We start from the raw sequence: 27,737 nt of genomic DNA, 5'->3' as shown, positions 1-27,737 counted from the left end.
TCGGGCTCCACAGATGCTCCTCCGTGCTCTAATGGCTCCCGTCACCGGGTGATGGATTGGGCCTGGTGGGCTCAGCTCGTGCCCCCTGCCCTCACCCACCTGCCTCTCACATGGGGATACACACCAGCGCTCCTGGTTTGGACATGGAAATGTGCGGTGGGACGCATGCATAATGGCATGACATTCAGGTCGCAGATGTTTAGGTTGTATGACTTTCAGGAATAGTAAGCAGTTGTTTGAGTGCAAAGAATGGAAACGGAGGGAAAACAACTAGCCTGGTGTCTTTTAGTCACTGTGAGCTTGACATAAGTACAACGTGTTGTTTTTAATTCTTCGGTTAATGTACGGCTCAAACAAACGAGAGGTTTAGAGTCACAGGTATGCAGATGTTGGTACCTTTGGACAGGGCAAAGCTAGCCCCAGTTTCCAGTCTTTATGCTAAGCTAAGCTAACCGGGCGTTAGAGTTGCATTGATCTCTAAAGTCGTACACACTGCATGACAAGTGTGAAAAATATCAAACTACTCCCTGAAAATTAGTTTTGAAACTTACTTCATGTCTCTTATTCGGGAGAACAGCACGTACAGAAAGAAGGTAAGAGGGAAGACATTCCAAACACAGACGATTGAGCCGGTCTTTCGACCCGTGAACATCTCCGCTGTGGGGTAAAATGAGGCGAGTGCAACCACAGTGATAGGAAGTGACTGGAGCTGGGTTCGCTTCAGCCAACCCGTTCATCGTGTATAAGTGAAGCTGACAGGCAGGGTGCCAACGACAGCCAGCACAGTGACCCTGACTCTGCCTGCTGTGAGACGATGGAGGCGGAGAGAAAGAAGGAAACATCCCTAAAACAAAGCCTCGTGTCGGTATCGGAAACAAACGTGAAATACAGCATGAGGCCTGAATATATTTTATGCGGCGCTCTCGCTGAAGATGATTGTATACCCCGTTCTGAAGCCATAGCGGCATGTTATGTAAGATCTCGGTCCCGGGAAGGAACGTCCCCACAGCACCGCTGTCCTGTCTTAATGGAGACGCGTATAGATTTGATGGTTTCCTCTGAATCATTAAGCTTTCACGAGGGATCATTTATTCACCCAGAAGTATTACAGCAAATAACAGACCCACGGTGAAGAAAATCACCTCATTTTATTTCCTGAGACATGCTTCCAGTGTGTGTTTTTTATTTTGTATTCACATCTTTCTTTCTCTGACATTTAAAGATTTGTAAACTATAGTTTAGAGCTTCAACACAAGTGAAATATAATGTGGGCCTTTGGTTCAGTTGTTGACCATTGTTCCTATTTATGGCTCCTTTTTTATGGTCTCAACAAATAAACTGACATGTAAAATCAGTCAGACAAAAACTGCATTACCTGAGACTTCCAGCTACTGTACCAGTAACAAAGTAAAAGAGGCTTCATTTGGACATGTCATGTCATTCTGGAATTCATCTTTATGTCAGTGTTTCTCTTCTTTCTTCTTCATGTAGTTTGTTGCTTTAATTATGATTTATTTCGAAGAAATACCTGATTTTATACGCAGTACAAAATCAAAAATGTATTTTTGAGATGTTTTGTGAGTTACTGTTATGTCAACAACAAGATGCACATGAGAACTGGAACAGCCCAAAGCTTATGACAGTTTTATAGAACTCTTGGGAATTCTCTCATGCTCGTTGTTTGTATATTTAGTAAATACAGTAAATATGTCTTTTCGGAATCCTTTTTCAAAACAAACATAACCAGACAGCCAATAAACTATAAACTGCTGGCAGAACCTTCCTGATTTGATAAGATAAATGAAATCATTCATATGTGGAACGGGCAAACGGCCACTTTCAACAAACAAAGGGAAGGGAACCAAGTGAAGGTTCTCTCCTGCATCATCCCACCGCGTCCCGTATTCGCAGCGGCTCCTGAAGGCAGAGCGGTGCGGTCTATTACCTGAATAGGTTACGAGCCAGCAGAATCCCCACTTGTGCTTGCTGCTACAAAAGGACCACTGCGTTTTCCAGCAGAGGTCCTGTCATCACCGTGGGCGCTCCCAGCTCAGGGGGCGAGAACTGAGGAGGGATGGTCTATGTGCGAAAGAGACGCCGCAGAAATGTGTTGAAGAGGAGGGACATTAATGGATGAGGGTCCAAAGGACCGAGAGGGGGAGAGAAGGAGAGTCAGCCGCTGATCGTTCCAGTGTGATATTCCTCTGTCTGACAGTTAGTCACCAGACGCTCTATTTTAGGATACACAGACAGGGAATAGATATAAATATCAGCTGGCGCTTTGACTGTTTATTAAACATGCATATCAATTAGTGATAGAGTTTCTTCTTTTAGCACCCGGGAAATCTGCGATTGCCCTTATCGCTAATTTGTACTATGTATTTGTTCCAACATGAATTCTTTGTTTAAGTGTAGTATATTCTTTGTGTCACTTAACATAAATCTGTACTATTGGGTTCAATGAAATGGTTATGCTAAAGAGGCTTAAAAAAACATATTGGGCAATTTTAGTTTGTTTTTTTTACATGAAAAACATGATTCAAAAAAGTATACATGATTATAGGCCTGTACTATTAATTTATGTTAGGTTTGGTATTTACGTCGGTCATGTTCCTCATCTGTGTTCAATATACACTCACGAGGAACGCCTCCTTAAGTAAAACCTAATAATTAACAAAAAGGCAAGTTGCTGTGAAAAAAGTAACATAAAATAGTCTTAAAGAAGGCACACATTCAGGACACTGTCCAGGAATTATTAAAAGTCATCAACCATTTGTGTGCCTCTGCCTGGTAGGAACAGCTTGTGCTGTATTTAATGGCTATTTCATCCCCTATATCCGGGCATGATGTTCTCATCAAGAACGTGTTCCTTCCTCGAGATGAACACAAAGAAGGCACTGTGAATGTTGAATAACAAAGCTGTGAAGCGATTGGTTCGTCTTTGCTCTCGAACTTCTCCATAATTCTCCACCAGTCAAAATTAGCAATTTGTCTATTTTTTCCCTCCAATTTTTCTCATTCCATAGCAAGCCATGCACGATTGAGTGCTGCTCTCCAGCTATTTTCCCCTCATTCCTGCTCCTACAGAACTGTCTAATTGTTTTCAAATGCCTCCTCGGTTAGCTGCAGAGTTGCAGTTTTTGTCTTTAAGCATTCAGTCGACCGTGTGGACGAAATAGATTCTGGCCCACGCCCAATTATAATTCCTCCTCCGTGGCACATTGGAGTAATTATCACAGCGGTGAAGCGAAGCCAGGCGGGACAATCCACCGGTTGTAAACATGGATGCCAAATTGTGGAAAGAATCCTCCTCAACAATAGGGAAAGGGAAATTCAGTAGTACTGAGGGACTCGCATTGATTAAATCCTGTCATTATGTGTGATCAATACTTGGTTTTGTGAGCAACAACATTTTAACTTCGCCCAAAACATCTCTTCAAGACAAATCATATAACTAATATTCACAGAAATGTAGAGTCTGTTTTACCTCAATCATGATATGCCACTCAGGATGAATAATTCATTAATATCCCAGCTGTAAAAAAAAAAGAAGTCTGTCACTGTCTTGTCACAGAAGGATTGAGTGTTGCACATGAAGGAGACATACACATGCTTGATTTCTGAAACCACCACATCTTGGAGATTCTCCTCCCGATCCCCAGATTCATTGGTAATCTCGGGGCATATCGGTGTAGGATTGAGTTATCATGCCCGTGTGGGGGTTCAAGCCTGCATGGAGACACGCAGAGGCCCAGAGACCCACAGAAAGATGTCTGCCAGAATTCAACATTAAAGGTTTCTCTGCTTTCTGCTGGATGTCTCAGGCTCCTTCTGTTTCCTTTTGTTGCTTCTCTTTTGCTGTCATTCTCTCTCTCTGGTGCTCTTAATATATATATATCTTTCTCTCTCTAGCCATTTTTGATTCACCGTCTCTGCTGAAAACTACAAATTAAAGTAATCCCATGACTTTTATGATTCTATGATGATTTTATGAGTTAGTTTCATGGCTCCATCCCTTTACAATTCAAGCAGTGCCCTTTTGGTATTCCAGCTGGTGGATATTCTGTGAAAGCCTTGTGCTTTTAATTGGATTTCGGATAAAGAACCGCACCATCTGTGGCTGCGTATTGTCTTTATTTCTGTCTGAACAAGTAGTGTACAGTGGTGGTTTGGAGCCTTTTCCCCTGAAAACAAAGCTGCCTCACAGAATGAGGAAGGTGAGAGTAAAACAAAACAGTAAAGTTCGGCGTCGGGCGGCTAAACAATGAAGCTATAACTCTCAATAAAGCCCTGCAAAGCTGAGGGAAGCTAGCATGTGATGATCATTACAAATGAACCCTTTCACATCGTAACATTGCTTTCCCATTGTTATTGTAACAATATCGACAATAGCAGTTTTACAGCCTTGTGGCGGTCGTCTTGTTTCTCACAGAGACGTTCCCTCGGTCTTCAGATTGCTTTTCAATTATTCGTGAACAAAATATTATGTGATGATGAATCTTGAACCTGACTGCTTTATGGTTGACTGTTGTTTCTGCAGTTTGTCATTATCCCACACCACAAGTCATCTTTTCTACGTTTCCTGACGGTTACTAGCCAGTATAAACAGCAACAAAGGCCATGTTGTCACTGAGACGTGGTGGTCAACTTAATGTGACACACAAGAGCTATTTTAAAGAAGCGGTTCGGAGGAAATATGCAATTGGAGCAATTTTCTACTTCCAGCATCTGACATTTCAATGACATTTCATCCGCTTAGCTTTGGACTCCAGATCTGGCTCTGTGCGTCTCATTCATGCATGTTCTGTAGTAGCTTACCGCCTCTCTAAACCCTGCAATACAATGGCTCTGATCTCCCAAATGCATAGTAATGACTGGGAATCCATGCATGGACAGGACTAATCTAGTTTGGTTGCAACTGGCAAAAGGCTTCAGAATGTCCGTGAGCAGCACGGAGCATAAAGCACATCTCTCCAACCCCCATTTCATCCCCCTCCGCAGAACTTGAATCAGCATCTTGTCATATTACATTTGCAGTAGTGGTCATACAGTCTGGTTGGACCCCTCAGTACGAATAAATACGGTGAGCGAAAGACCAGAAATAAGGAACACTCCATTTATTTTTCAAACCATTACTGTGGTTTCACTCAATAAATACGTCTTAAGAAATGTTAAGGGTTTCGAGTTGACTTTGGTTTTCCATTGTCATTATGTACTTATTGTTTGGTCTGCCCGCCGCTTTCGCTTTTCCCGAATGCGACTTAAGTACTAACGAAGATGGATTCAGAGTCGTTTCTTCTTCAGGGCTTTTCAGTTCCTCTGCTTAATCACGATGCATGACCTTGATGAGGCTGACTTGGCAACTGCGCTTTGAAAAATGATGGAAAACAAAATGGAATGGGCTTCTTTTTTTCTTTCTTTTTTAACGGATCGAGTTGGTGCTTGAGTTGAACTTCGAGAGGGCAAACTGTTGTGACTTTTGAAAAATATAGTGAGAAGTTGTTGTTGCTTTTCAATTCATTTTATCAACTCAGGTCTCAGCAACGGCTGAGAACTTGGCAAAGTGTAAGATTTTCCATTGATTAGCTGTTTATGTTCCTTTCCTCAGGCCCTCCTTCATCGTCCTCCTGCCTACCTACAACACACATTTAAACTCCACCAGAAGTTCAGATTTCATCCCCTCAAGAGGCACCCTCTGGTTGACAGAATGAGATATGTTTTTCCTATGCCGTTATAAATCTATAGACGCCTGATTGCCACTGATGACAAAATAAATGTACTCTGATTATGGCATCGGGAGAGGGAGACCTTTTCTGACCCCTAAACAAGGATCATCTGGCTTCAGCATGAAAAAAAGGCCTTTTTTGCAGCGTGATTGGGGCATCTTAAATAAGTGTGTATTATCGTGAGACGAACTGGAATGTCGAGTGAAGGTTTAAAAAGAAATGGATCCCGTGTTGGTTCAATGATTATGGTTAATAGAAGCTGACCAAGAGAGTATGAGCTGCCGTGTTTTGACGACGTCTTGGTCGGAAATGTTCTTGCTCCAATTTATTTGTTTTTTTTACTGTAGGCCTTTGGAGATGTGCAGTAATACTTGAAAGAGAACATGTTGCTCTTTTTCACGTTCAGCGCAGAAACCTAACCTGACAATATGTTTGGTGTTACCCTTCTCGCTCTCTTTCCCACTTTCTCCAAACCTCCTTGTGGTCTCACACATCTCTCCCTCGCCACAGTCAATAAAAGTCGGTTTCTTATCACCTATGGATTCCTGCTCATCTCTGGCCTTTTTTTTTCTGTTTCTGAGGCAGATCCTCTTCCTCTCCCATCTTTGTGCTCAGTCTATCTGACATACCAGCTGATTCGGCGGGTTTTCTGATGGGTTCACACAGGTTAAAAGCTTTGATCATGAGCAGTGCGAGGCCGGTCTGCTGTGGGGTTTGACTCCATGACCTTTCGCACCATGCGGACCGCGACCCAGCAGTTGTCCTCTTGCCTTTAAGTAAACTATGTAGTGCACACAGAGGGTTATCTTTCCTACAGTGATGACAGCAATGACGTAGCTTATCTCAGCTGCATGACAAATTGAGGAATGCAAATTCATTGCATGTGCCTCAAGGTCTGATTTGCCCGAACCTCTGATCATAAAACAGATTGTGGAAAAAACACCTGCAGAAGAGACACTTCTTGGGTGTTCACAAACTCTCTGAGTCAAGTGAGTGTACCTGACGCTTTAAACTCATCAAAACTCTGTCTTACTTATTTAAATGAATAGTTATACATTTTGGGAAATACACTTATTCACTAACTTGCCTAGTGTTCGTTAGCTTAGCCTAGCTAGAGACTCCACTTGCCCCAGCCAAGAAATAACCCCATAAAACCACTTATTTTGTACAGATTAAACAAATGAGATATAGCATGTTAAATGATGAGCTTTTGACAAGCTGGTAGGCTGTTTTTTTTTACTTTCTTAAAGCTGTTTCCCTTTTGTTCCCTGCCTTTAGGCTAAGCTAAGCTAACTGGCTGCTGGCTTTGGTTTTATTTTCATTGTACTCCCTTCATCTAACTTGCAAAAAAACAAAACATAAAAGTGTCTGATATTTAGCCAGAAATGTTACTAAATGGTTATTATGTTATTAATGGTTATGAAATGGACCAAAACTAAATGGGACAGCTTACACGTTCTGAGTGTGGGAGTAAATTGTCAGACATCAGCTTAATCACATTTTGAAAACATGAGCCAGCTGTTGGTAATCCATAACACGTTGTTAGGAAGTGCAATAGTCGGGTTCTTATCTTGTCTTGCCTGCTAACAATCAGGGTTTTACAACCAAAGGTTCGTTACCGTCTCAGAGGAGCAGATCACAACAGCTGTAGCCGATAAGGAGAAGAGATAGGTGGTGCATTCGTGGTTCATCAACCACAAGCCCAAATAGTTGGTCTAGAGGTCAAGGGACAAGGACACAGAGTGTATATCCATCCATCAAACCCGTAGGAAGACTTATGCAGGATTTTTAAGGGAATCTAATGCTCTTATCAAATGTGAGCTTTCTGTGTGTGTGAGTGTGAAGGCTTTGACGGTGGTTATTCTCTCTGATTGGTACCCTGAGCTCATTTTCACTTCCATTACAAGTCTATCAATGTGAAGCCGGATCTTGATGAAAAGCGCTCTGCAGACAATTGATCTCAGTAATGATGAAGAGAAGGGGATAGGTCAGACATGCCACTTCTTCTCTCACAGAATTCTGTCGGAGAAACTCGCTGGAGCGTGAGCCAGTCACAGCGTTTCAGTTTGATGAGCTAGTTAGATGTGTCGTGTGATGGATTGTTCTTAAAATGCTCTTGAAAAATGGTACGGTGTGCATCAGCCAATTATGCAAAAAAGCCTGCGTGTACCCAGAGAATAGAGAACTTTTCCCAAACTAATTAATTAAATTTCTCTCTTTCGTACTTCATTTTGCTACAAACCTTTCACATCACTGTTAAAAAGAAAAGAAAAAGAAGAAAAAAAACGTTTTAGATCGAGTTTTCTTCTCAGTCAATTCAACTTAATCAAAGTGTAGTGGGGGAAAAAGGCAGGCACAAATAGGGATTCCGTAATTGGCCTGTTTTGCATTTCATCTCCAAGGATATTTTATTCACATGCCTGGCTTATAAAAGCTAAATTGTTTCAATTCTGAACTGATTGCGCTTGAAATACAAAAGGGAAGGGAAAAAAAAACACCCACCTCAGGCCTCCTACGGGGTTGTGCTAAGCCATTTATTTCAGACTAAACTGGATTATAGACAAAAGACACAGAGCTGGAATCCCTTGGTTTTCCCTTCATAAGAGAGCTACAGCAACCAGGGAGCCGTTGCCCGGCTGGTAATTGAACTTGTGCTTTTGAATGGTACATTTCAACCGCAGGCATATTAGCGAGGATGCGCATGTTTGTTCATTCAAGAGATAATAAACCTAAGGTTCATGTTGTCCCAACAGTAATGTGTCCTCCAGATCATCCCTAGAGCACTTCCTGTTTGCTTGCTGCCTGTATCCATCTTTGCTTTCACATTTATTGTCCTCCGGAAGTCGGAGCAGTTGGAAAAGTAGGCCAAGAGGAGGAGCAGTGGGGTTACAAATGTGTGCTGAGGTGCAATCAAAAGCATTGTTTTTTTTTTCGTTTTGTTATCAACACCCCCTATAGATTTCATTCTGCATGGAAAAGAGGGGATCTCAATGTGGAAGTGCAGCACAAGAATGTAAAGGAAACACCGCCTCAGCCCTCCGCATCGACATGTGGATGTGGTTATGGTGGTGGTGTCCGAGCGTGCTCTGGGAAGTCGGGATGACATATCTTTTTGTCCTGGGGCCAGGCATGAGCATGCATGGGAGCCGTGGCAGGTTCTCGTCAGCACTTTCAGAGGTGTGTACACCCAAACATGAAACACACACGCCACCTTGTTGCCCTTTCGGACGGTGGGCCTCACTGCAGCATGAACAAAGCTGCTTTGCAGAATCAAAGGCGCTGCACGAATGGGCCATGAACGGGAAAATAAATCGGCTCACAGAATGTTGTCTGGTTGGGAACCTGGCACGCTGCCCCATACATATCGCACCCAATTTTGGATGACCTGTTTGCTCTGAAAGCAGAGGAAGCTTTTCTTCTAGTCTCTCCTCTGGAGTGCTTATAGATAACTTTGAGGGGGGTGTCTTGTGAGCAGGCGCCTCGGCCAGAGAGGCGACTTGAGAGCTTGTAGAAGAGCCTCATAAATCCAAGCTGGATATCCCTGAAGCAGTGATTGAGATGTATTAACCCTGCTCGGCAAGCCTCGCTGGCAAAGTCTGCACAAAGTACAGCCCCTGGGCCTCACAGACCACTTCAGCCTCCTCTATCTCTTTGAAGAGTTTATGCTCACCTGCAAAAAGTGGCCACATGACCTCCATTTTCTCCTCTCCAGTGATTTTAGGGATTGACTCAAAGTGTACATTGAAACCTGGTGTTTGAGATTTTAGGAGGATAATCTGCATCCATCCGTACCAAGAGTTCATGTATAGTTCGGATGACAGATTTTCAGTGTGGGCTGCACTTTGTACAGTTGTACATTTGAATGCTGCGGAGATAATAATATCAGTTTTTTTTTGTCAAAGTTTAATTCAATAGGCTGTATTACTTTAGACCTCATAACATATGAACAGTACATCTAGCATTTCGGTAGTGACGATTTTTGCGGATAGTGGGATAAGAAGAGTGATGTCTGCAGGATAAATACGAAGCTACAGCTAGCAGCCGGCAGCTCTTAGCGCCAATAATGAAAACGGGGAAACGGCTAGCTTAAACAGCTAGCTTGGCTCTGTTGATACCAAATTGTACCTACATTATGTCTTCTTTGTTTACAAAATCCCACATTTACAAAAAAGTAAAGTTGTGATTTTACAGGGTTTACATGCCAGACTTTCCTACGCTAATTGGTTGTGTTAAATTAAGCTAATCAGCTGCTAGCTGTAGCTTCATATTGATCATGAACTTCTCATTTAACTCTCGGCTAGAATGGGAACAAATGCCAAACTCTTGACTTGTATAAAGCATCTATGTCATCTAGTCTTTACAGGGCTCTCAAGTTTTTAAGACAGGTAAGAGTGACATATCATCCTCCTCCTCCTCCTCCTCTCCCGCACAATCAGCAGGAACATAGATGCTGCATTCTTGTGTGTGCTGAGGGCTAATTAAAATGATACATAGGCATGCTGTTAGTCTTTGTTTAAGAGGAAATTGGGCTTATTTATATAATTTTCTACAAGACCCTTTCAACATTAATGTTTACTTCATGACCCATGTGCTTTCTGTTCCAGCCTTCACTTGAACTGGCACAGTTTGACAAAACTCCCCTTTTCTCTTATTTTTGGAACCTTGCACCAAGTTATCAGTTGCATGTACTGTATCTGTATATAGCAACATATGTCACTACTTTTCCTGTTTTTAAGCACTAAGATAATTGCAATGATTTGTTATTGTCTCCATTGTTTTGTATTCAGTTAGCTGTGGTCTTTAGATTTTATGTTTGAGCATCTGTTTTCCAGCTACAGTAGAATACATACGGCTTGAAATGGTTCACCCTACACAGAGCCTTGATTTTCATATTCTTGCTTTAATATTTTTTAACTCTATCTGATAACATTTCTCATAATTCTAGACCTCTATTGATTCATACTATATAAGATATATTCTCCCGTCTTCCCCCAGAATGCATGGCGAGCGGACTGTAACACCTTTTGGCAGTTGCTCAAAATAATGAGAAATGGTGATGTGGATTGAAACAATGACCTTTTGTTGCCAAGCAACCAAATATCTTCTTCAGCAGTGGCTTGTCATCATGAAATTCTGCTCTCCGGGTTGTTGTCCGGTCTTCACCGAAGGGTTTGACAGAGTTGACCTTATACAAGTAGTTTATTTTCATGTTTCTGATATTTTCAAAAACTACTGTGAGTATATTGTATGAAAATATTCAGCGCCAGTGTTGTGCTTTATCCACACAAGTGCACTTGGTGCTCTACCGAGCACTTAAGGAAACATTTTGACGAGGAGTTCTTCCATCACTCGTCAGTGTACACAGTGAACGTTCAAACGTGTTGTGTTTGATTGCATTGTATTTTCAGGCTGTGGTGTTTACCTCCGTCGTTGCATGACAGCCAATATTGTAATGAGCTGTCATGGTGTTTCCAGTCTCATTTCTTGTTGCGTGAGTGTTGAGCTGCAGCTCGTTGCATTCGCATTGATCATTAGCAGACAACAAAGCCTTCGCCTTGCAGTCAGATGTCCCCAGAGGTTACTGAATATCTCTTTCCAGATGCAATCTGCAAATAACAATGGACAGGCGAGGGAATCAATAGTACAACCCCAAAGCAGTGTTGATATGAAGATTATGATCATAGATGATACATGTTTGTGCCCTTTGGTATGTGGAGATGAAGAAACCTCACATCCACTGGAATAAGAGTAATGTGAGGTAAGCCTGTGTTGCCTTGGGTTTAATTGTAAGTAATGAAAAGCAATTTGTCTGAGAAGAAACGGAGGAGTGTGCTGCCCTGAGATTTAGATTCAGACTCCTGAGACTAATGGAAGCATCTATTGCTGCATAGCTTATGTCGGACGCTACAGGACACACGTGGACATTGCTGTGCATGCTCCAGCTGCTGATTTGAGAAAAAGCTCAACATTTTCTCATTTTGAATTTCCAACATGAGCACAATGTGAAGGTCAGTTGGTCCTAGCTTAAAAGAAAACTTGCTTGCGGGGGAATATGTCCAGTCATTTTTCAATGCTTTGACGGAAAAGTATTAAACAACCAAACACACTATAAATATTTCATCGGCATTCCGACAGCATTTGGAAAAGTGTTTAATATCGAGTCGATACTATGATGAATGGAGTTCAAGTAGTTGTGTTTGTTTTAAGATGTTTTTGGAGGCCTTTGAGGAAAAAAAGGTGTTCATGAATAGAACATTCTAATGTAAAGTCATCTAATTTATAAAAAATAGTTTAATTGACTTAGTGTGAATGATCTTGCTTTAATGAAAAGCCAGCATGCTGTGTTTCCCCCCTCTTGGTTGAGAACAGCAGCCAAAACAGAAAACAGTTTCTTTTTTTCTTCTTTTTTCTTGAGAGTTGAAGTGAAATCTTCCCTTTATCAATTTCCAATCCATAGCCCCGGCTCATAGTAAATGTAACGGTCTAAGAGTCATAAAAAGTACAACCACCCAGAAAACTAAGTTTATCTTGACGCTTTATGTGCAGTATGTTTTCTGCAACAGTCACTCCTATCCTGTGGATTGAGGGTTTGATCACTGTTTCTGTGTTTTCTTTGTCCTTCAGAGAAAGAACGTCCACCTGCTGCTGAATGTGTTTTTGCTGGCAGCCTGCGGAGCCGTCCTGTTGGCCTGCCGCTTCTACTGGATGGGTAACAAACCCCCCAACTTCTCCAACTCCGACAACCCGGCAGCCGACTCGCCCGCTCTCCTCACCAGGACGCTAACTTTTTCCTACCTGCCTGCCGTCAACTTTTGGCTTCTCCTTTGCCCGGACACGCTCAGCTTTGATTGGTCAATGGACGCCCTCCCTTTGATCAGGAGCCTTGCCGATGGGAGGAACCTTCACACCGTAGGCTTCTACCTTGGGTTGCTCTTCCTGGCTTGGTTCAGCCTGTGGACGTACCAGACGGCCAAAGGCAAGGAGACCAACGGCAAAGTGCATCATTACACCAATGGCAGAAATGGGAACAGTAATGGGCACAGTTACCAATACAACAATCATGAACAGTTGAACAATTCTCACACAGACACTCACATTAACAGTGCACAGAATGGTACCAAAAAGCACTATGAGAGCAGGACTCCTCTGCCCACCACCGAAAACGTTGTGGTGTTTTCACTGGGCCTGTTGGCCATCCCTTTCCTCCCCGCCACAAACTTGTTTTTCTACGTTGGGTTTGTGATAGCAGAGAGAGTACTTTACATCCCCAGCATGGGCTTTTGCTTGCTAGTGGCGGTGGGGATGAGGTCTCTGTACGTCCGTCTGCGGCGCAGGTCCTCCAGGGCGTTGTTGGTGTACTGCAGCGCTGCCGTCGTCCTTCTTTTCGGTGTCAAAACTGTTTTGAGGAACCGGGACTGGCGGAATGAGGAGATGCTCTACAAGTCAGGGATTTATGTCAATCCTGCTAAAGGTAAGGCCCTTTCATTCAAATCTGCCCGCACTCACACGTGCACATACACACTTTTATGCACTTTCATATACATTACGGCACCAAAAGCCTCTTTCACCCATCATATTTTGTTGAATAGTGAGCGAGTTCTTAGGCCCGGTTTTAAATTTGATAATGTGTGCTGCTGTTTACTGCCTCCCTGAATAATTCAAAGTCAAGCTGCTTCAAAATGTCTTCTCTTCATCACTCAGCCTTACCGCAGAATATACAAGTGCTCACAAAGCAGTTTCCCAAAAAGCTAAATGAGACTGGTGTACTACTCAAGGCTGAATTTTTTTCTCTCTCGATTTTACTTTTCCAAGGCCCGCAACCGAGTTGTACCTCTTTATCATAAATCGTCTTATACCCAGCATGCAATCTGTTTAATGACACCAGGCGCCCTGTCTCACTTGAAAGGAGCCCATCCCCCGTCTCTTATTGGCACCTGTAACAGAGGATGACATATTCAGCAGCCTCCACATTCAAGGTCATCAAACACAGATTTCTCTCCAAAGCAAAGTTGCCAAAGCGCTCAGGAGGGGAAGCAGGGCAGGGTACTCGCAAGGCAACAGCAGGACATGTTGTGTTAGCTAATTTCCCTTTCAAATTCTAGACGGAGCTGAGGCGTGACAGCTGTTTGTTTTGGCAGGCCATCAGGCCGAAACCGAGCTGCAGCAATGTCCCCAACTCACATTCATAATTGCTAATATGAGCGTTGAACAGAACCCAACCTCAAACACGGACACACTCATTGGATTGTTTGAACTGTGAAATTTCACCAAGCTTTCCTGTAAAAGACACTTCATGAATTCATCTGTGCACAACTGAGCACAGATGAATGGAGGACGCTTGGGTTGTTTTCCTGCTTTTCTCTGTTTATACTGACTATTCTTCTGGGATTCTGTAGACGTTGGGATTTTCAACAACTAAATACTGTAAATACATTGCTTAAAGGCCCTTTAAACGCATGTCAACAAAAGAAGAAAGAGCCAGGATTTTGTCTTCTTATTAAATAATACTTGTGGAGGTGCAAGAAGAAACCATATAATATAGCACCATAGATGCACAATGACTTTATTAGTTGAGTGCCCACTATAAAGTAACCTTAAAAACAGATCAAAAATGATATTATGTTTTCATTGCCATTGACATTCACTGCTATTTTACATCCATTGATTTTATGTTTCTTTTGCTCCCCTACACAATTATTTTCCCACCCCCACATTCCTGTCTCTGCAAATATATATATATATATATATATATATATATATATATATATATATATATATATATATATATATATATATATATATATATATATATATATATATATATAAATATATATATATATATAAAAGCTCTTAGCCACTTTATATCAAAGCGTAATGTCATTAGCTGTGCAATAGCGCTGTGGTGGTCTTCTTTTCATACCCACTGTCAGAGGATTGACTGGTGCGTTTGGCTCAAACCTCCCCCGGCTGTCTTTGTCCTTAATGTCTTTCTCTTTAGAGGTAAAAAAAAAAAGATCCGGTGTAAATGATTACCTGCCACAGAAATGTCCTCTCCTGATGCTTTAATCGAACAGCTTTTAAAGATTCAGAAAAAAAGTTATTTCAGAAGGTTGCCACGAATGTTCCGATTTCTCTCTGTCTGATTAACCTTTTCTATTGCAACCTGTCAGCATGGGGCAACCTTGGAAATGTCTTGAAGAGCCAGGGCGAGATGGAGGAGGCTGAACAGGCGTACAGAAATGCCCTCTACTACCGCAGCAACATGGCTGACATGCTGTATAACCTGTGAGTTTGGGTTTTTTCATGCTACTGTGTTGTAATTAATATTTTTGTGTTCCTTAATGCTCACGTTCGTTTGCCTCTTTTGATGTCACGGTGTCCTTTTGTACTGGTTTTCTTTGTGTCCCGGCTGTTTCAATGACTTAGGAGTGTGTGCGGACAAATGGACATGTTCTCATTTTACATGTGTGTGCCCATTGATCAGAGCTGTTCCCTCAGAGGAGGTGCCGCCTTGTCTTGTATTCCCCAGAGGGCTGTCTGTCTGACAGGGTTATTAATGATGCTGTCGTAGCCTGAGGGGGAAACACAAAACATCCTCAGCCATCACTCAATGTGTGCTCAAATGTCTGTGGATGGTTGAGATCTAAATCTTCCTCTTTGCTTGCATCAGCTGCTTTTATTCTTGTCTCATCCTCACAGATGCCTCTTTACTTTAAAACATCTCCTCTTTCGTTTAAAGCTCTAAACTGCCTGTACTGTCTTTCCTTTTGTCTCTTTCAGCGGTTTGCTGCTACAGGAGAGCAACAAGTTCTCCGAGGCACTCCACTACTATAAGCTGGCCATTGGGAGCCGGCCAACTCTGGCTTGTAAGTACAGCTTTTTTTTTTGTTATTGACAATCTCCAGCTCTTGTGGTTGTGGCTGCGCTGTGTCTAGGCAACAGTGAACAACGGCTGTGGTTATGTGAAGGGAGAGGAATGGGTGGCAAAGGGCAGTGGGTGTGCGACTGAATTCAACATTCAACACGGCCGTCTGACTGGCTTTCAAAGCTAAGTCATGTCAACAGATCAAGCAACTGCATGATGTAATTTATTACGAATTCAGGCCGTTACTCTCTCATTTCCCCTCACCCCTCCCACAATAACTGTGTCTACTATTTCCTCACAGTTTCGAGCGTGTCTCCTTCTTCTTTGCACATCAATCTCCCCCTGCTTTCGCTGGAATTACATTTTTCACACGCCGTCACCTTCAGCAGGTTGATTAGAACAAATCGCTCACAATCTTACCTGATCATGCAATAAATTAGCTCCCCGTTATTCTCGGCATCAGCCACTGACAGATAAACAGAGAATCTTAAACGTCTCCTTCTTTTATCCCTGGATTAATTAGCCACCTCATCAAAATCGCAGTAAGACTAGAACATTTTCATGCAACGTGCAATTATCCAATCTGTTACAGCCGATAACAAGCTTAATTAGATACCTCAAGCAGCAGACATGTTGACGGCAGGATTATAATGCGGGAGTTAAAAGTGTTTCTCAAGGTTAAACATTACTCACTGACTAAATTGGGAGCTAACTAGTGAAAACTGTAGCGTTTTTTAAATTTAATATTCAGAGGGAGGCAGTTTTGTGATAAAGAGCTATTGATTTGTGTGTGTACAGAAAATCAGTTGAGAAGATAAAATTGGCAAAAAATATCTTACTTTTGTCTATCTGTAATTGTTCTTATCTGTTCTGCTTTCATTGCAAATCCATGCAATGGAGAATAAAAACATATGTATTGACCATCTTGTGCACCACCATGTAGCGACGATAAGACTGTGAGTGTGAGGAAGTGGAATAAAACTATGTGAGCTTTTAAGATAACAAATCCCAAAGACAGAAGACCACTGAAGGCTGTTTGGTTCCACCCCCCTTCAGCTTGATTACACGTCAACACCCTATAGAGAAGCCCTCCATATTGATCTGCTGTATCAAGTTAATTTATTCCAACAACCAGACTTGACAGGGAGTTGGTTAGAGAGGCAGGTCCACAGAGATTAATTACTCTCCAGCTGCGTATTGATTATTTGATGTTGTCTCTGACCGCTCGAGGAAAAAGTTTAACAAGCAACCAAACTATCCCACAGGACGCACGCAAAGGCCAAATATACAGTAAAGCATTAAATAGAGCCACAGTGGTTTATTGTTTCACCTCAAATATGTAGTGTAGAAATGGCCATTACTCAACTTTTCAACACCAATGATCTCTAAGGATTCAGGTCAGTGAGAGACACTTATGAGAAGGAAATGACCGTTTGGGGGAAAATGGTTATGTAATGGAAAAGGTTCTTCTCTTTGAGGGAGCTCTCGGTGAATCCAAGCAGCAAGGTTTATACTTAATTAATTAAAGCCCACTAAATAAACACATACATATGATCTTGTTAAAGGAGTTTGGGGTTGTGGAGGAAGCTCCAGTAGTAACAGTTATTGGCATGAAGTCAGGTTACAGCAGCCGCACTGTACAATGTACACCTGTAGGAACCTATTTGGACATTACCAGTCGGCTTGAGCATTGAGGAAACAGCGGGTCCAATCAGCTGATGCAAGCTCAACCAGAACTCACACTATTGTCCATGTTTTGTTTTCCCAACAGCGGCCTACTTGAACACGGGCATCATCCAGATGAATCAGGGTCGTCTCGATGAGTCCAAGCGCACCTTCCTGACCTGCGCTGACATCCCAGATGAAAACCTGAAGGACCCCCACGCCCACAAGAGCTCAGTCACCAGCTGCCTGTACAACCTGGGCAAGCTGCTCCACGAACAGGGACACCAGGAGGTAAGGACCCCAGCTGCAGACAAATGCACTTCACATTTTGCTACATGATACGTCTTTTAGTGTATATTTCAGCCTGCTGGGCACTTTCTTGGCAGGCGAGGTACTGTTGATGGGACATCGATCATATTAAGTCACAGTTTACGACAGAGATATACACGTGTCAGACCTAGCTATGTGCTGAGTTACACTAATTTCCTGAATGTACATATTTATTTGTAGTAAGTTGAGATAGGATAAGTTAGTCAATATGTGCTTTGTTGGTGATGGAGCACCACGATATGAAATAACCTCTACTGTAGTTTACATGGACAAACATATTTTGTGCAACAAACCTTTACATGCTGGGGAATGTACAACGTAGGGAATTGAGATAAGATGCAGACTTCTGCCCAAGGAGCTTTTTGGGACACTGAGAAAATGCTCAGTTTTAAATGGACAAGATCCAGAATTGCTTGTGTCATAGGAGATACAGTGTTTTGTGCAAATAATCTTCAGGCTGTTTCTCACAGATTTGCTCTCTTTCATGCCTCTAAAGACCTACAGTGCTGGCTAAAGTAACTGGCTTTCCAATGCTGCACATTTATACTGTACATACACACTGATGCTGCTGATTCAATCAGGATTGAAGCAGCAGAACTGCAGATTCAATAAGGGCTTTTATAAATTGTTGGCATGCTGGAGGAAGCAAGCAAGTCCCACTTCCTCCAATCTTCAACCGCAACATTTGCTTCAGCAATAAAGTACTTGCAGCTCCTTCTACCATTTAAATTCTCTAAAGGGACTCTGAGGGAAATTGCTGGACCTACAGCTCTATACATCCCAGAGTCAATATGTGACACCGCTCTAGTCGCCCTAACAGCCGTGACTCTGAGGATAGACCCTTTCTGCTCGACTCTGTATGAACCAGCCTCCCAGCGACCCCCAATTCCACGCTGTGTATTCACGGTGCCGGGGCCCCGGCTGCAGGGGAGGGATGACTAGTTACCACAGCGCCAGTTTCTCTAGCTGGGTCTCTTCGCTCTAATGCAAACATCCCCCACCTACTTTTTTTTTCATTTTTTTATTTTATTTGTTTCCTTCACAGGAGGCCATCACAGTGTTCAAAGAAGCATTACAGAAAATGCCAAGACAGTTTGCGCCACAGAGCCTCTACAACATGATGGGTAAGAGCTGCTTTTGTTTCACGACCACAAGCATAGAAGCTGTGGTTTTAAGTCCACTAATTATAAGCATTCAGTGGAACTGAGAGTAAAAAGGTTTGAAGTATTATGGAACTGTTATGAATGCTGGACCTCATTCAGTTTTGGTTTGACTTTGTTGTGCTGGGTCTCTTAAACAAATAACCTTTTGTTATCCTTCCGGACAGGCAACCCTTTAACTGAACCAAACTTTCAATTAGCATTAGCGGATTACTAATTGCAAGTGAGACCACTGCTTACAGCCCCATTAGCTGTTTTACTCTTGCAGCTTCGAATGTGTTGTATCCTGAGGCTCACTAACACCCACTGCGGAGCAGGGAGATCCCAGACCTTTGGGAAGTTGGCCCAAAAGCGTTAAAATCAGTTGGATAAGTTAACACAAACCCAATAGAATGGTGGTTGTTTGTGGTTCTAGATTGCTTTGTCAATTAATGAGTAGATATTCTCAAGAAGGCAAACACTTGTCATGCCGCTAGTGCTGTGAGAATTCAGAAGATGTTAACCCCAGGTTCACATTCCCGGTTGTAAATCTGAAACCTGGGGCTTAGCATAAGCCCTTACTTATTAGATATGAAGATGGAAACTAGGTTAAGCTCACTCTAGCTTTCTGCAGACCAGTGTTTAGGTTAAGCCTGGGCCAAAGGTTTTAAGGAGTGCTAAGAATTGTCCAAAAAAACATCATCAGGCAAACAACTATATCAGTGAAGTTGTTCTTTAAGAAATCTATCCCGAATGAATGCTGTAAAACAGCGGTTTGACACTGTAGTCGGCTTTATAATAGCATGTTTAACAAAGTTCATTTGCTTTTCACGACAAGAACAAGCCAGCTTGTTATATCACTGCTGTAGAACAGCTGCTTTCAAGCTCATTATATCTGCTTTCTCCTTGCTTTTTTAACTTTTTTTCCTTCTCTGTCTCCCTCCTGCTTTTTTTCTCTCTCACTCACACACACATGCAGCTGCTTACACACACACACACACACACACACACACACACACACACACACACACACACACACACACACACACACACACACTCTCGAAACCTAGGACGTCTGTAATCCAGACTTGGTAGTGCCCCGGGTTCGCTTACACTGTATGTTGGCAAAATGCAATTTGACAGAGCTGCCGAGATTATGTCAAAATGTTGATGAAAGCTCCAGTCAGCGTTAAGGAGCAGCGCTGCGTCTGTAATGGAGCCACTGAGCCAGAGACCTGTGATTTCTGCAGCATGCCGTTGTTTCCTCGCTGAACTGATTTGCACATTTGGCCCACCTGCTCATACATATCTCCAGTTTTCGCTCGCTGCGCCGCTCTCATGCTGTTTGTCAGACGCCAAGCAGCAGAGGCTTTCATCAGCGGCAGACCTGGGTGGTAATCTGCACCCTGCTGGTCTCGCTCCAACACTCTGGTGGGCTGAGGAATGTTCCACTCCGAGGGGCTGCTTTTCAGCTCCTTGGATTCAATGTCACTTCTAATTGCACGTTGATGTTTGTGCTAATCTCATACAGACGTCTGCTGCCATGAGCACGAGGCAAGTTATTTGGCCACGTTTAAAGCCGTGAACTAATGACGCGGTCGTGTCAAAGCAGGCCTGTGTGCATACATGTTTTTCAGAATAGCTCAGCGCCTTGGGTTGCTGGTAAATCTTTAAAATCCAGCTAATTCTGTCTATCAAACACATTGATGATTTGTTAAACTGAAGTTATTCAGTATTTTTAGTATGAAAGTTACATTGGAGTGGCATATAGGAGGCATAAAAAATAAAAAATCTCTATTTTACAACCATATGGAGATCCTCTAATCCATTATTGCTCTACTTGATGGTTAGCTGGTACATTTGTGATAATGTAGCGACAATTTTATGGATTTAGAACACTTAAATCTGAAACATAAGGCTGTACTGATGGATATCATCTTGAAAATACATTCTCATGTATTGCTTTACATCTCAGGGGGTTGTATATGCTTGTGCGTTAAGAGGTATTATTACACAGCATTATTGCTCATTCGCAGAAAAAGGAGAGTGTGTGTTTTCAAATAATGAAAAAGGTCCCTGAGTTGTGATTAGGCGTGGGACACCTGTTGCTTATCACAGTTTCCTATCAGGAAAGAGATTAGACCTAATCCTCGCAGAATTAAAGTGTCAGTCCACGCTAGTCCAAACAACTTGTCCACTCAAGTTCTTGTGAAATTTTCACAACTGGGATGCATTCCGTTTCTTTCCCTAAATATGTTATGATGTTGACTTTTAACTGTGTTGTCTTCAATCACCAGCCGCTGTTGTCAAATTCCTGCAATGATACATGTGTTATTGGATGGATATGAAAGAGAGGGCATTGTTTGTTCAGGTGTTAGCAAGCAGAGGGTCAGATGTGGCGGTGGGGGAGGTATCACATGACGTCTGACAGATCAGGGAGAGTGAGGGAGTGCGTTACAGAGCCAGTGCATTCTCTGATAGTTTTGAAGCCACACAGGTTATTTCAGTTATTAAGAAATAAAAACGCTGACGGTGACTGAGTCATGCATTACGGACTGGCTATTAAAGATTTGCTTTTGTGAAAGACAGGAAGTAGTACATTATTGTGTGCATTGTGGCACTCTAAAACAAAGGGTAACATCTGTGTTTTCTTCGTCCAGTGCCTGGCATCATACAAGTAGACATATCATTTGATAAAAAATAAACCAGCATGGGGTGTGAGGCCGCATGCTGTGCCCCTCTGGGTTGAGCTTTGGTCTCACAGCTGAACAATGGGACGATGTTGGATGTCTTAACCTTTTGACCGCTTGACCCGCTGACCCCACTTTGCTCCCACAGGAGAGGCCTACATTCGACTGAACAAGCTGACCGAGGCCGAACACTGGTACAGAGAATCCCTGCGAGCCAAGCCGGACCACATTCCAGCACATCTCACCTATGGCAAACTGCTGGCTATGACGGTAACTTTTATATTTCATCCTCGCTTGTTCTACCTTTTAAGGTCAAACACTTTTTATCTTTGAAGAATCTTTCCTGCGAGTTTAATTCATAGATGTTTTTGCCGGCCGACTGTATCAAAGCGATGACATTGTCTCAACTTTTTGTTTCCCTGAACCGGTTCTCAGGTTCACTGCCTGTGCTCACTCTCCTTCTCTTTTTATTACACTCTCTTTCATCTCCCCTGACTTTTCATCAGTCTTTTCCAGCTCTTTACTGATAGTTCGTAATGTCCTCCTCAAGTCTCTACAGTTAATCAATAGTGTGTGCGTGAGAGAGAGGGGGAAAAGATTGGAAGATAGTGAGCATGAGAGAGAAGGTTGTCACGTTGTGTTTCTCAAGATGCTCCAGTCTGAGATGGGAATAGGACTTCCTGATTAAAAACCTTGTCCTGGCAGCCTTTTTTCGGTCCTTGTAATTTGTCTCTAGGTCTTAAAAAAGTAGGTCCAAAAGCAGCATTCACCACTTTGAACCATCAGCTAAACCGATATCAGGCATTTGGCATGCTTGTAACGTTGCTCTGCAAAATAAATAATTGAAATATCTCAAGAAATAAATCAGCATTTTCCCGGCATTTTCCAAGACAGAGATAATATCCTGTCGGGGTCGCACAGCTGACCTGTGTTTCAATAACCAGAGAAAATGCCGTCCATGCAGAAAGGTCTCAGGGGCAGAAGCAGTTTCCAGTGTCGCCGGGTTTACGAGGAGGTGGTCATGTGGTCGGGTCATGCAGTCATCTGTTAAAGATCGCAGCTAGATAGTCGTATTTGGAGTCGCGCTGACCGAGAGGAGCAGTTAGAGCTGAAAGAGACTGTCAGAAGAGAAATAAACAAATTAAAGGAAGAGTTGCACAGAAGGTCAGAATAAGGGTGGAGGCCTTCTCTTCAGCTCTTGTCTCTCTCTCACACAGTCTGGGCCCTAATGAAAAGACGTCAATGTGTTTGATAGCCTGCGGCGAGATCTGGAATTCCACAGACAGGCTCGAGTCTTCCTGGCCACGTCCCTTTTCATTTCCCTTACGGAAACAGAGTCTTTTTTAACTTCTTTTCATTCATAGTCTTTCCAAAATTGAGAGTTTTGTGTTTCACAACTGACGTGTGGAAGAATTTTGCTCGCCCATCAGTTACCTAAACTGGCTGGAAAATCCAAGATTTAACAATTTTTGTCAGTTTTTGTATCAGAGCTTTATATTAAGCCCTTCGGAAGGAATAGTTTGACGTTTTGGGAAATATGAGTGTTTTCATTCCTGCCGAGAGCTAGATGAGAAGATTAATACCACTTTCATATCTGCAGAGCAAATATGTAGGTACGGCTAGCAGCTGGTTAACTCTTAGCATAAGGATTAGCTCTGTCTATACGAAAGTACACCCACCAGCACCTCCAAAGCTCACACATTAACATGTAGAGTAGAAGTGACACTTTATGGTTTTACAGGTTTTTGGAGACTACTTGGCCAGGCTCACTGACATAACACGTAATATATATGCTTGAAAAAGACACTTAAGAAAGATGGACAGCTTGATGAGAAGATTGATACCACCCCCAAGTGTCTGTACATTAAATGTGAAGCAACCACCAGTAACATTAGCATAGCTTAGCATTAGAACTGGAAAGACGGAAAAAACAGCTAGCATGGCTCTGCCCAGCTTAAAAGGTAACTAATTAACATGTTCAACCTTGGTTGTTAAATCAACACAAGGTGTGAACAAGCTGACAGGCAGGTTTTGTTATCTTTGGAGAGGCTTATCTTACAATCTTTATGCTAAGCTAATAATGTTGTTGGTGAGCTTCATATATACTGCACAGACAGGAGAGTGGTATAAATCTTTTGATCTAACTGAAACTGAAATGTTTAGCAGATATAGCAATCTGCTATCATGAACTGTGATAATTGTGTTGATTCTTCCTCATGTGCGTCATACATTTGTGGCTCAATAACTTCATTACATAGTGTATCCTCTGTGCAGAAGACTTGCTGTTCATTCATCATTGTGTGTCTAAATTAAATTGAGCTCCAGCACCGCACTAGATTGATTTTCCCCTCCGTAGACGGACTACTGGTCAGCTTAAAGTATAGTTCAGCTGACACCGCAGACAAAAGTCGCTTGTTAAGTTGACATGAATTCCTCTCTGTATACAAAAGCCATTGGACATCAAAAACTATCTGAAACCAAGGGCTGTCAGTGAGGACAGTCAACGGGAACAACACAATTCTTAAGAGAGTGTTTCGACTTGGTGAATAGGACTCACCAATGGATGCAGTGGGCCGTTAAGATAAACTCATTTTATAAAAGAAAGTGTTATTGATTTTGGAAGACAGTAAAGCTCAAACCTGCAGGGATGAGTCTCTGTACATCTGACCCTGATGAATGGTACAGGGGTGTTGAGCTCCTGTGATTCTGTGAGTGCAAATAATGCCAAGGGAACTTAGTTGTTTGGACAAGCTTAGAGCCTCTTTATCCATGAGAAAAATATGAAAGAAAGGAGTTTTTTTCTTCTTCTTGAAATGCATTGGAAAGTTTCTCCAAAGGAATTAAAAGTTAGCATGTCGTGTACTCTCTCCCTGTTATCGCTCTGTGCCTGATGACAACAGCATTTAAGTGTGATCAAAACCAGCGCAGGAAGTTGACCTGCCCAACGGCCCCCTCTCCTTTCATCCCCTACATCGTGGCACCACTGTGAGTGATGAAGAAACTTTAGATAACGCCAGGGGTTTTGAGGTCCAGATCCCCGTGGGGGAGGTGGAGAAACTTCGAGATGGGGCTTGGCAGCGGGGTCAGAGAAGGGTGAGAGGAGGACGGCGGAGCTAAGCTGGTCGCTGAGGCACAGAGAGTAACAAGTTGATGTGATTTGTGGATGAGGGGAGGACGATATAGGAGGAAGGGAGAGTTAATAACCCAGATCAGTATCGCCCCCCTGCTTCGCTGACCCCTCCACACCTCTGCTGACACCCCAGAGATCAGGATGTGATTCGGCTTCTCTGCGCAAACCACAGGTCAGAGATGGACACGGGCGCCCTGGTGCTTGCAATATTGGTTCCAGTCATCTACTTGTCATTTCCTCAGCTAATGCGATGCAGGCGTCATTCGTAATCACCTCGGCGTCCACAGAGCCACGGCTGCATCTGCAGTTTATCTGATGTTATCAGGAGGTTTGAGGTGTAATGCATGCGCCAATATTCTCAGCATGTGTGTGACAGAAGGGAGGATATTGTATCCAGACAGCGAGCAGACATGAATGAGAAGTGGATATATTTAATAGAAAGTGTGGTTTGAAGGGGCGGTTGGCATTTTGTCATTGACTTCCCATGTTTTTTTGTTTTTTTTTTCCACCCCCATCCCCAAGCTAGTGGCCTCAAGGTACTATCAATTTAAAAAAAGAGGGAGGGTCATGTCAAGAGATGTGGAAAATACCAGAGGGGTTGCTGCAACACACAACACATACTGTATGGACATGGAGGTTTGGCACAGTCAGAGAGAAAAATATTGCATTTTATAATAACCAATCCTGATCCAAGCAGAAAACTGCTGGGTGGCACAAAGAATAAGCGGAACTTAATTTCTCTCCCTGTCCTGTGCAGTTGTTTATGCCTTTAGATGAGAAGAGGTGGAGTAATTAACTCACATTGGGTGGGAAGCATTGGCATGATTGACTTTGCTGAGAAAAACATTGAGCATCTGTGCGGGTTGGGTTTCATCATTATTCATAGAGACATACAGGTCACCCAAATGCGTTATAATCCAATCATGTGAAGATTAAATACAATGCAGTTGGCTGTGTAAAAAAAAACAACCTGTGATGTAATACAACAACAACAGTAAAAACTTGCCTCTCTCTAGATTAATACAAACTTGCAATAAAATGGGAATAGAGCAATTTGTGACTTTTTGAGGTCCTAACTGCCAGATACTGTATCTTACTCTGGGCATGGTACCCATTAATATACATAGACGTGTCATAGTCGAAATCCTCCGACCTCTTACATCCACTCAACTCATTCCAATGTGTGAAAGCTTTATTCTAAGGTTTAATAAACAGACGGCCTCTGTTATTATAAAACCAGCTGGCCCCTTAAACTTACACATTCCTACATCTGTGAATATGAGTATAATAATACACAGAGAGGATGCTTTTCAGACTGGAACTGTGATCGCTACTTGGACACCATCAACTCTGTTAAACATATACTTAGCACGGGCTTGATTTTCCGCAGCATCAAGGGAAACCCCACTCATATATCTACATTAGAAAATCATGTATTTGTTGAATCTACAGCTCACTGAAAAGGTATACGCTTGACTAAGTATATGTCATTATTTGCTACACTGTACTCATTGTATTTGAACCCATTCTTTCCATTGGACTAAACTGAAGCTTTTGCTGTATTTCACACTGAATTCATATACATTATTTATCCTGGCGTATGCAATGTTTTTTAAATCTTCCATCATTTCTGACGATTTTGTGTTTTACCTCAAGCCTTGACAGACCTGACACAACTTCAATTTAATAATCTACTTTATGTTTTATTCATGCAAATGCATCATCTTGTAGTGAAACACACACTAATGGCTGCATTGTTGATGCTAAAACATCAGCCTTTATAGATGAGTGTGCGTTGTTAATTGTTGATCAGATGGCATCTGGTGCCCAACTGAGAGCAAAGGATGTGTCAAAGTCCCAGCTGGCACCGCTATTGGCCAGCTGCTCTGTTCCGTTTGAGCTATGATTGGTTACGTGTCACCGCCTAAAGGACCTGAGGGAGCACTTCAGGTCCACAGGGCTTCAGTGATGCTTCTCCTCATCATGCTCTGCTCACCCTCCCAGTATGGGGTCCTTTATCCGTCTAAACGTTGGTGAAGCAGACAGATCAAAAAAATGTGTGTGTGTGTGTGTGTGTGTGTGTGTGTGTGTGTGTGTGTGTGTGTGTGTGTGTGTGTGTGTGTGAACCTAAAGATCCCTATAGATATATGATCGCCCTCAATGTTCCTGTCTCTTCCCTCTCCTCTCGCTCCATTTCCATCCACTGCCCTCTGCCTTGTTTCATTGCAGCCGGGCCACACACCAGCAATCTGTGGCTATGCTCTGGAAGTGTTATTTGCGCAGATAAACGTGTGTAATGAATGAGCCTTTGCTCTGCCTGGTCGGCTGTGCCAAGTGTGTACTTTGACAGGGCGACACATGAGCCTGAAAGAAAAACACTCGTGGTCCGTGTGTTTCATGTCCATTTATTAAGATTTATTGTAAAAGTAGGGCTGCGGTTTGGAGGGGGACATTGGGTAAACAAAAAGATATTTTTGCTGTTGAGTTGAGTGCAGTATTTTTTTATAATGAGTAGTTTTGAAGAGCAGTTAAAACAATACTGACGCTGTTTAATCCTTCCCTCTTAGGGGCAGAAAACCGAAGCGGAGAGGTACTTCCTGAAGGCCATCCGACTTGATCCCGCAAAAGGCAACTGCTATATGCATTATGGTAAGTATGGAGGGTTTTTGTTGTTTTTTTACCTCTAATTTGTCATATCCTGCCTTTTATTTTTACATCCTCAATAATGTTATTTGTCAATTTAACACATACTTGATGGACTCGAGCGCAAACGTGGCCGGTTGTTCAGGCAGCAGTGTTGGCTGACCCCTTTGCCATCTCTTCCCTTAATCAGCCACTGTGTCCGTCTGTATGCGGTTAGTAGAGGATCCCAACAGGAGAGGATGATTTCCTCAGATTGTTCTCTTTGATTTGATGAAAATGTGGAACGTGACAATTTCAGCATCTCTCTTGTCTTGTTTTATTTCCATATAACTTGAAGTTGCAGCTGCGTTACCTCTTCCATTTAATTACTGCAATAGTAAGATTGATTTTGCATAATCAGACAAGTTAATGACTTCCTTTATTTAAAGGCCTGTAAAACCTTGTCTGTCTGAAATAGCATTTTATGAGGAAGTGAAGTGTCAGCTTGCTGTCATTGCAGCAGCTTGCATGTGACATTTAAAGCGATCAACACACCAGGTTAATGTTGGA

The 27,737-nt window shown here is 42.5% G+C and overlaps 1 protein-coding gene across 1 annotated transcript in view; it reads left to right on the top strand.

Annotated features, from left to right (window-relative positions):
- Window positions 1–27,737, top strand: part of tmtc2b (transmembrane O-mannosyltransferase targeting cadherins 2b) — a gene marked incomplete at both ends in the record, with an annotated part of 84,743 nt that overhangs the window by 44,894 nt on the left and 12,112 nt on the right. Inside the window, 7 exons of the mRNA XM_079223237.1 lie at window positions 12,351–13,197; window positions 14,897–15,011; window positions 15,507–15,592; window positions 17,363–17,547; window positions 18,632–18,710; window positions 21,564–21,685; window positions 27,113–27,194. Coding sequence (XP_079079363.1) covers window positions 12,351–13,197; window positions 14,897–15,011; window positions 15,507–15,592; window positions 17,363–17,547; window positions 18,632–18,710; window positions 21,564–21,685; window positions 27,113–27,194 — 1,516 coding nt within the window. The remainder of the gene's footprint in view (window positions 1–12,350; window positions 13,198–14,896; window positions 15,012–15,506; window positions 15,593–17,362; window positions 17,548–18,631; window positions 18,711–21,563; window positions 21,686–27,112; window positions 27,195–27,737) is intronic.

Source organism: Taurulus bubalis (assembly GCF_910589615.1).
Source record: "Taurulus bubalis genome assembly, chromosome: 9".
NCBI classification, from domain to species: Eukaryota; Metazoa; Chordata; class Actinopteri; order Perciformes; family Cottidae; genus Taurulus; species Taurulus bubalis.
Note: the sequence above shows the minus strand (reverse complement) of the source record. Positions and strands in the feature narration are given on the sequence as shown.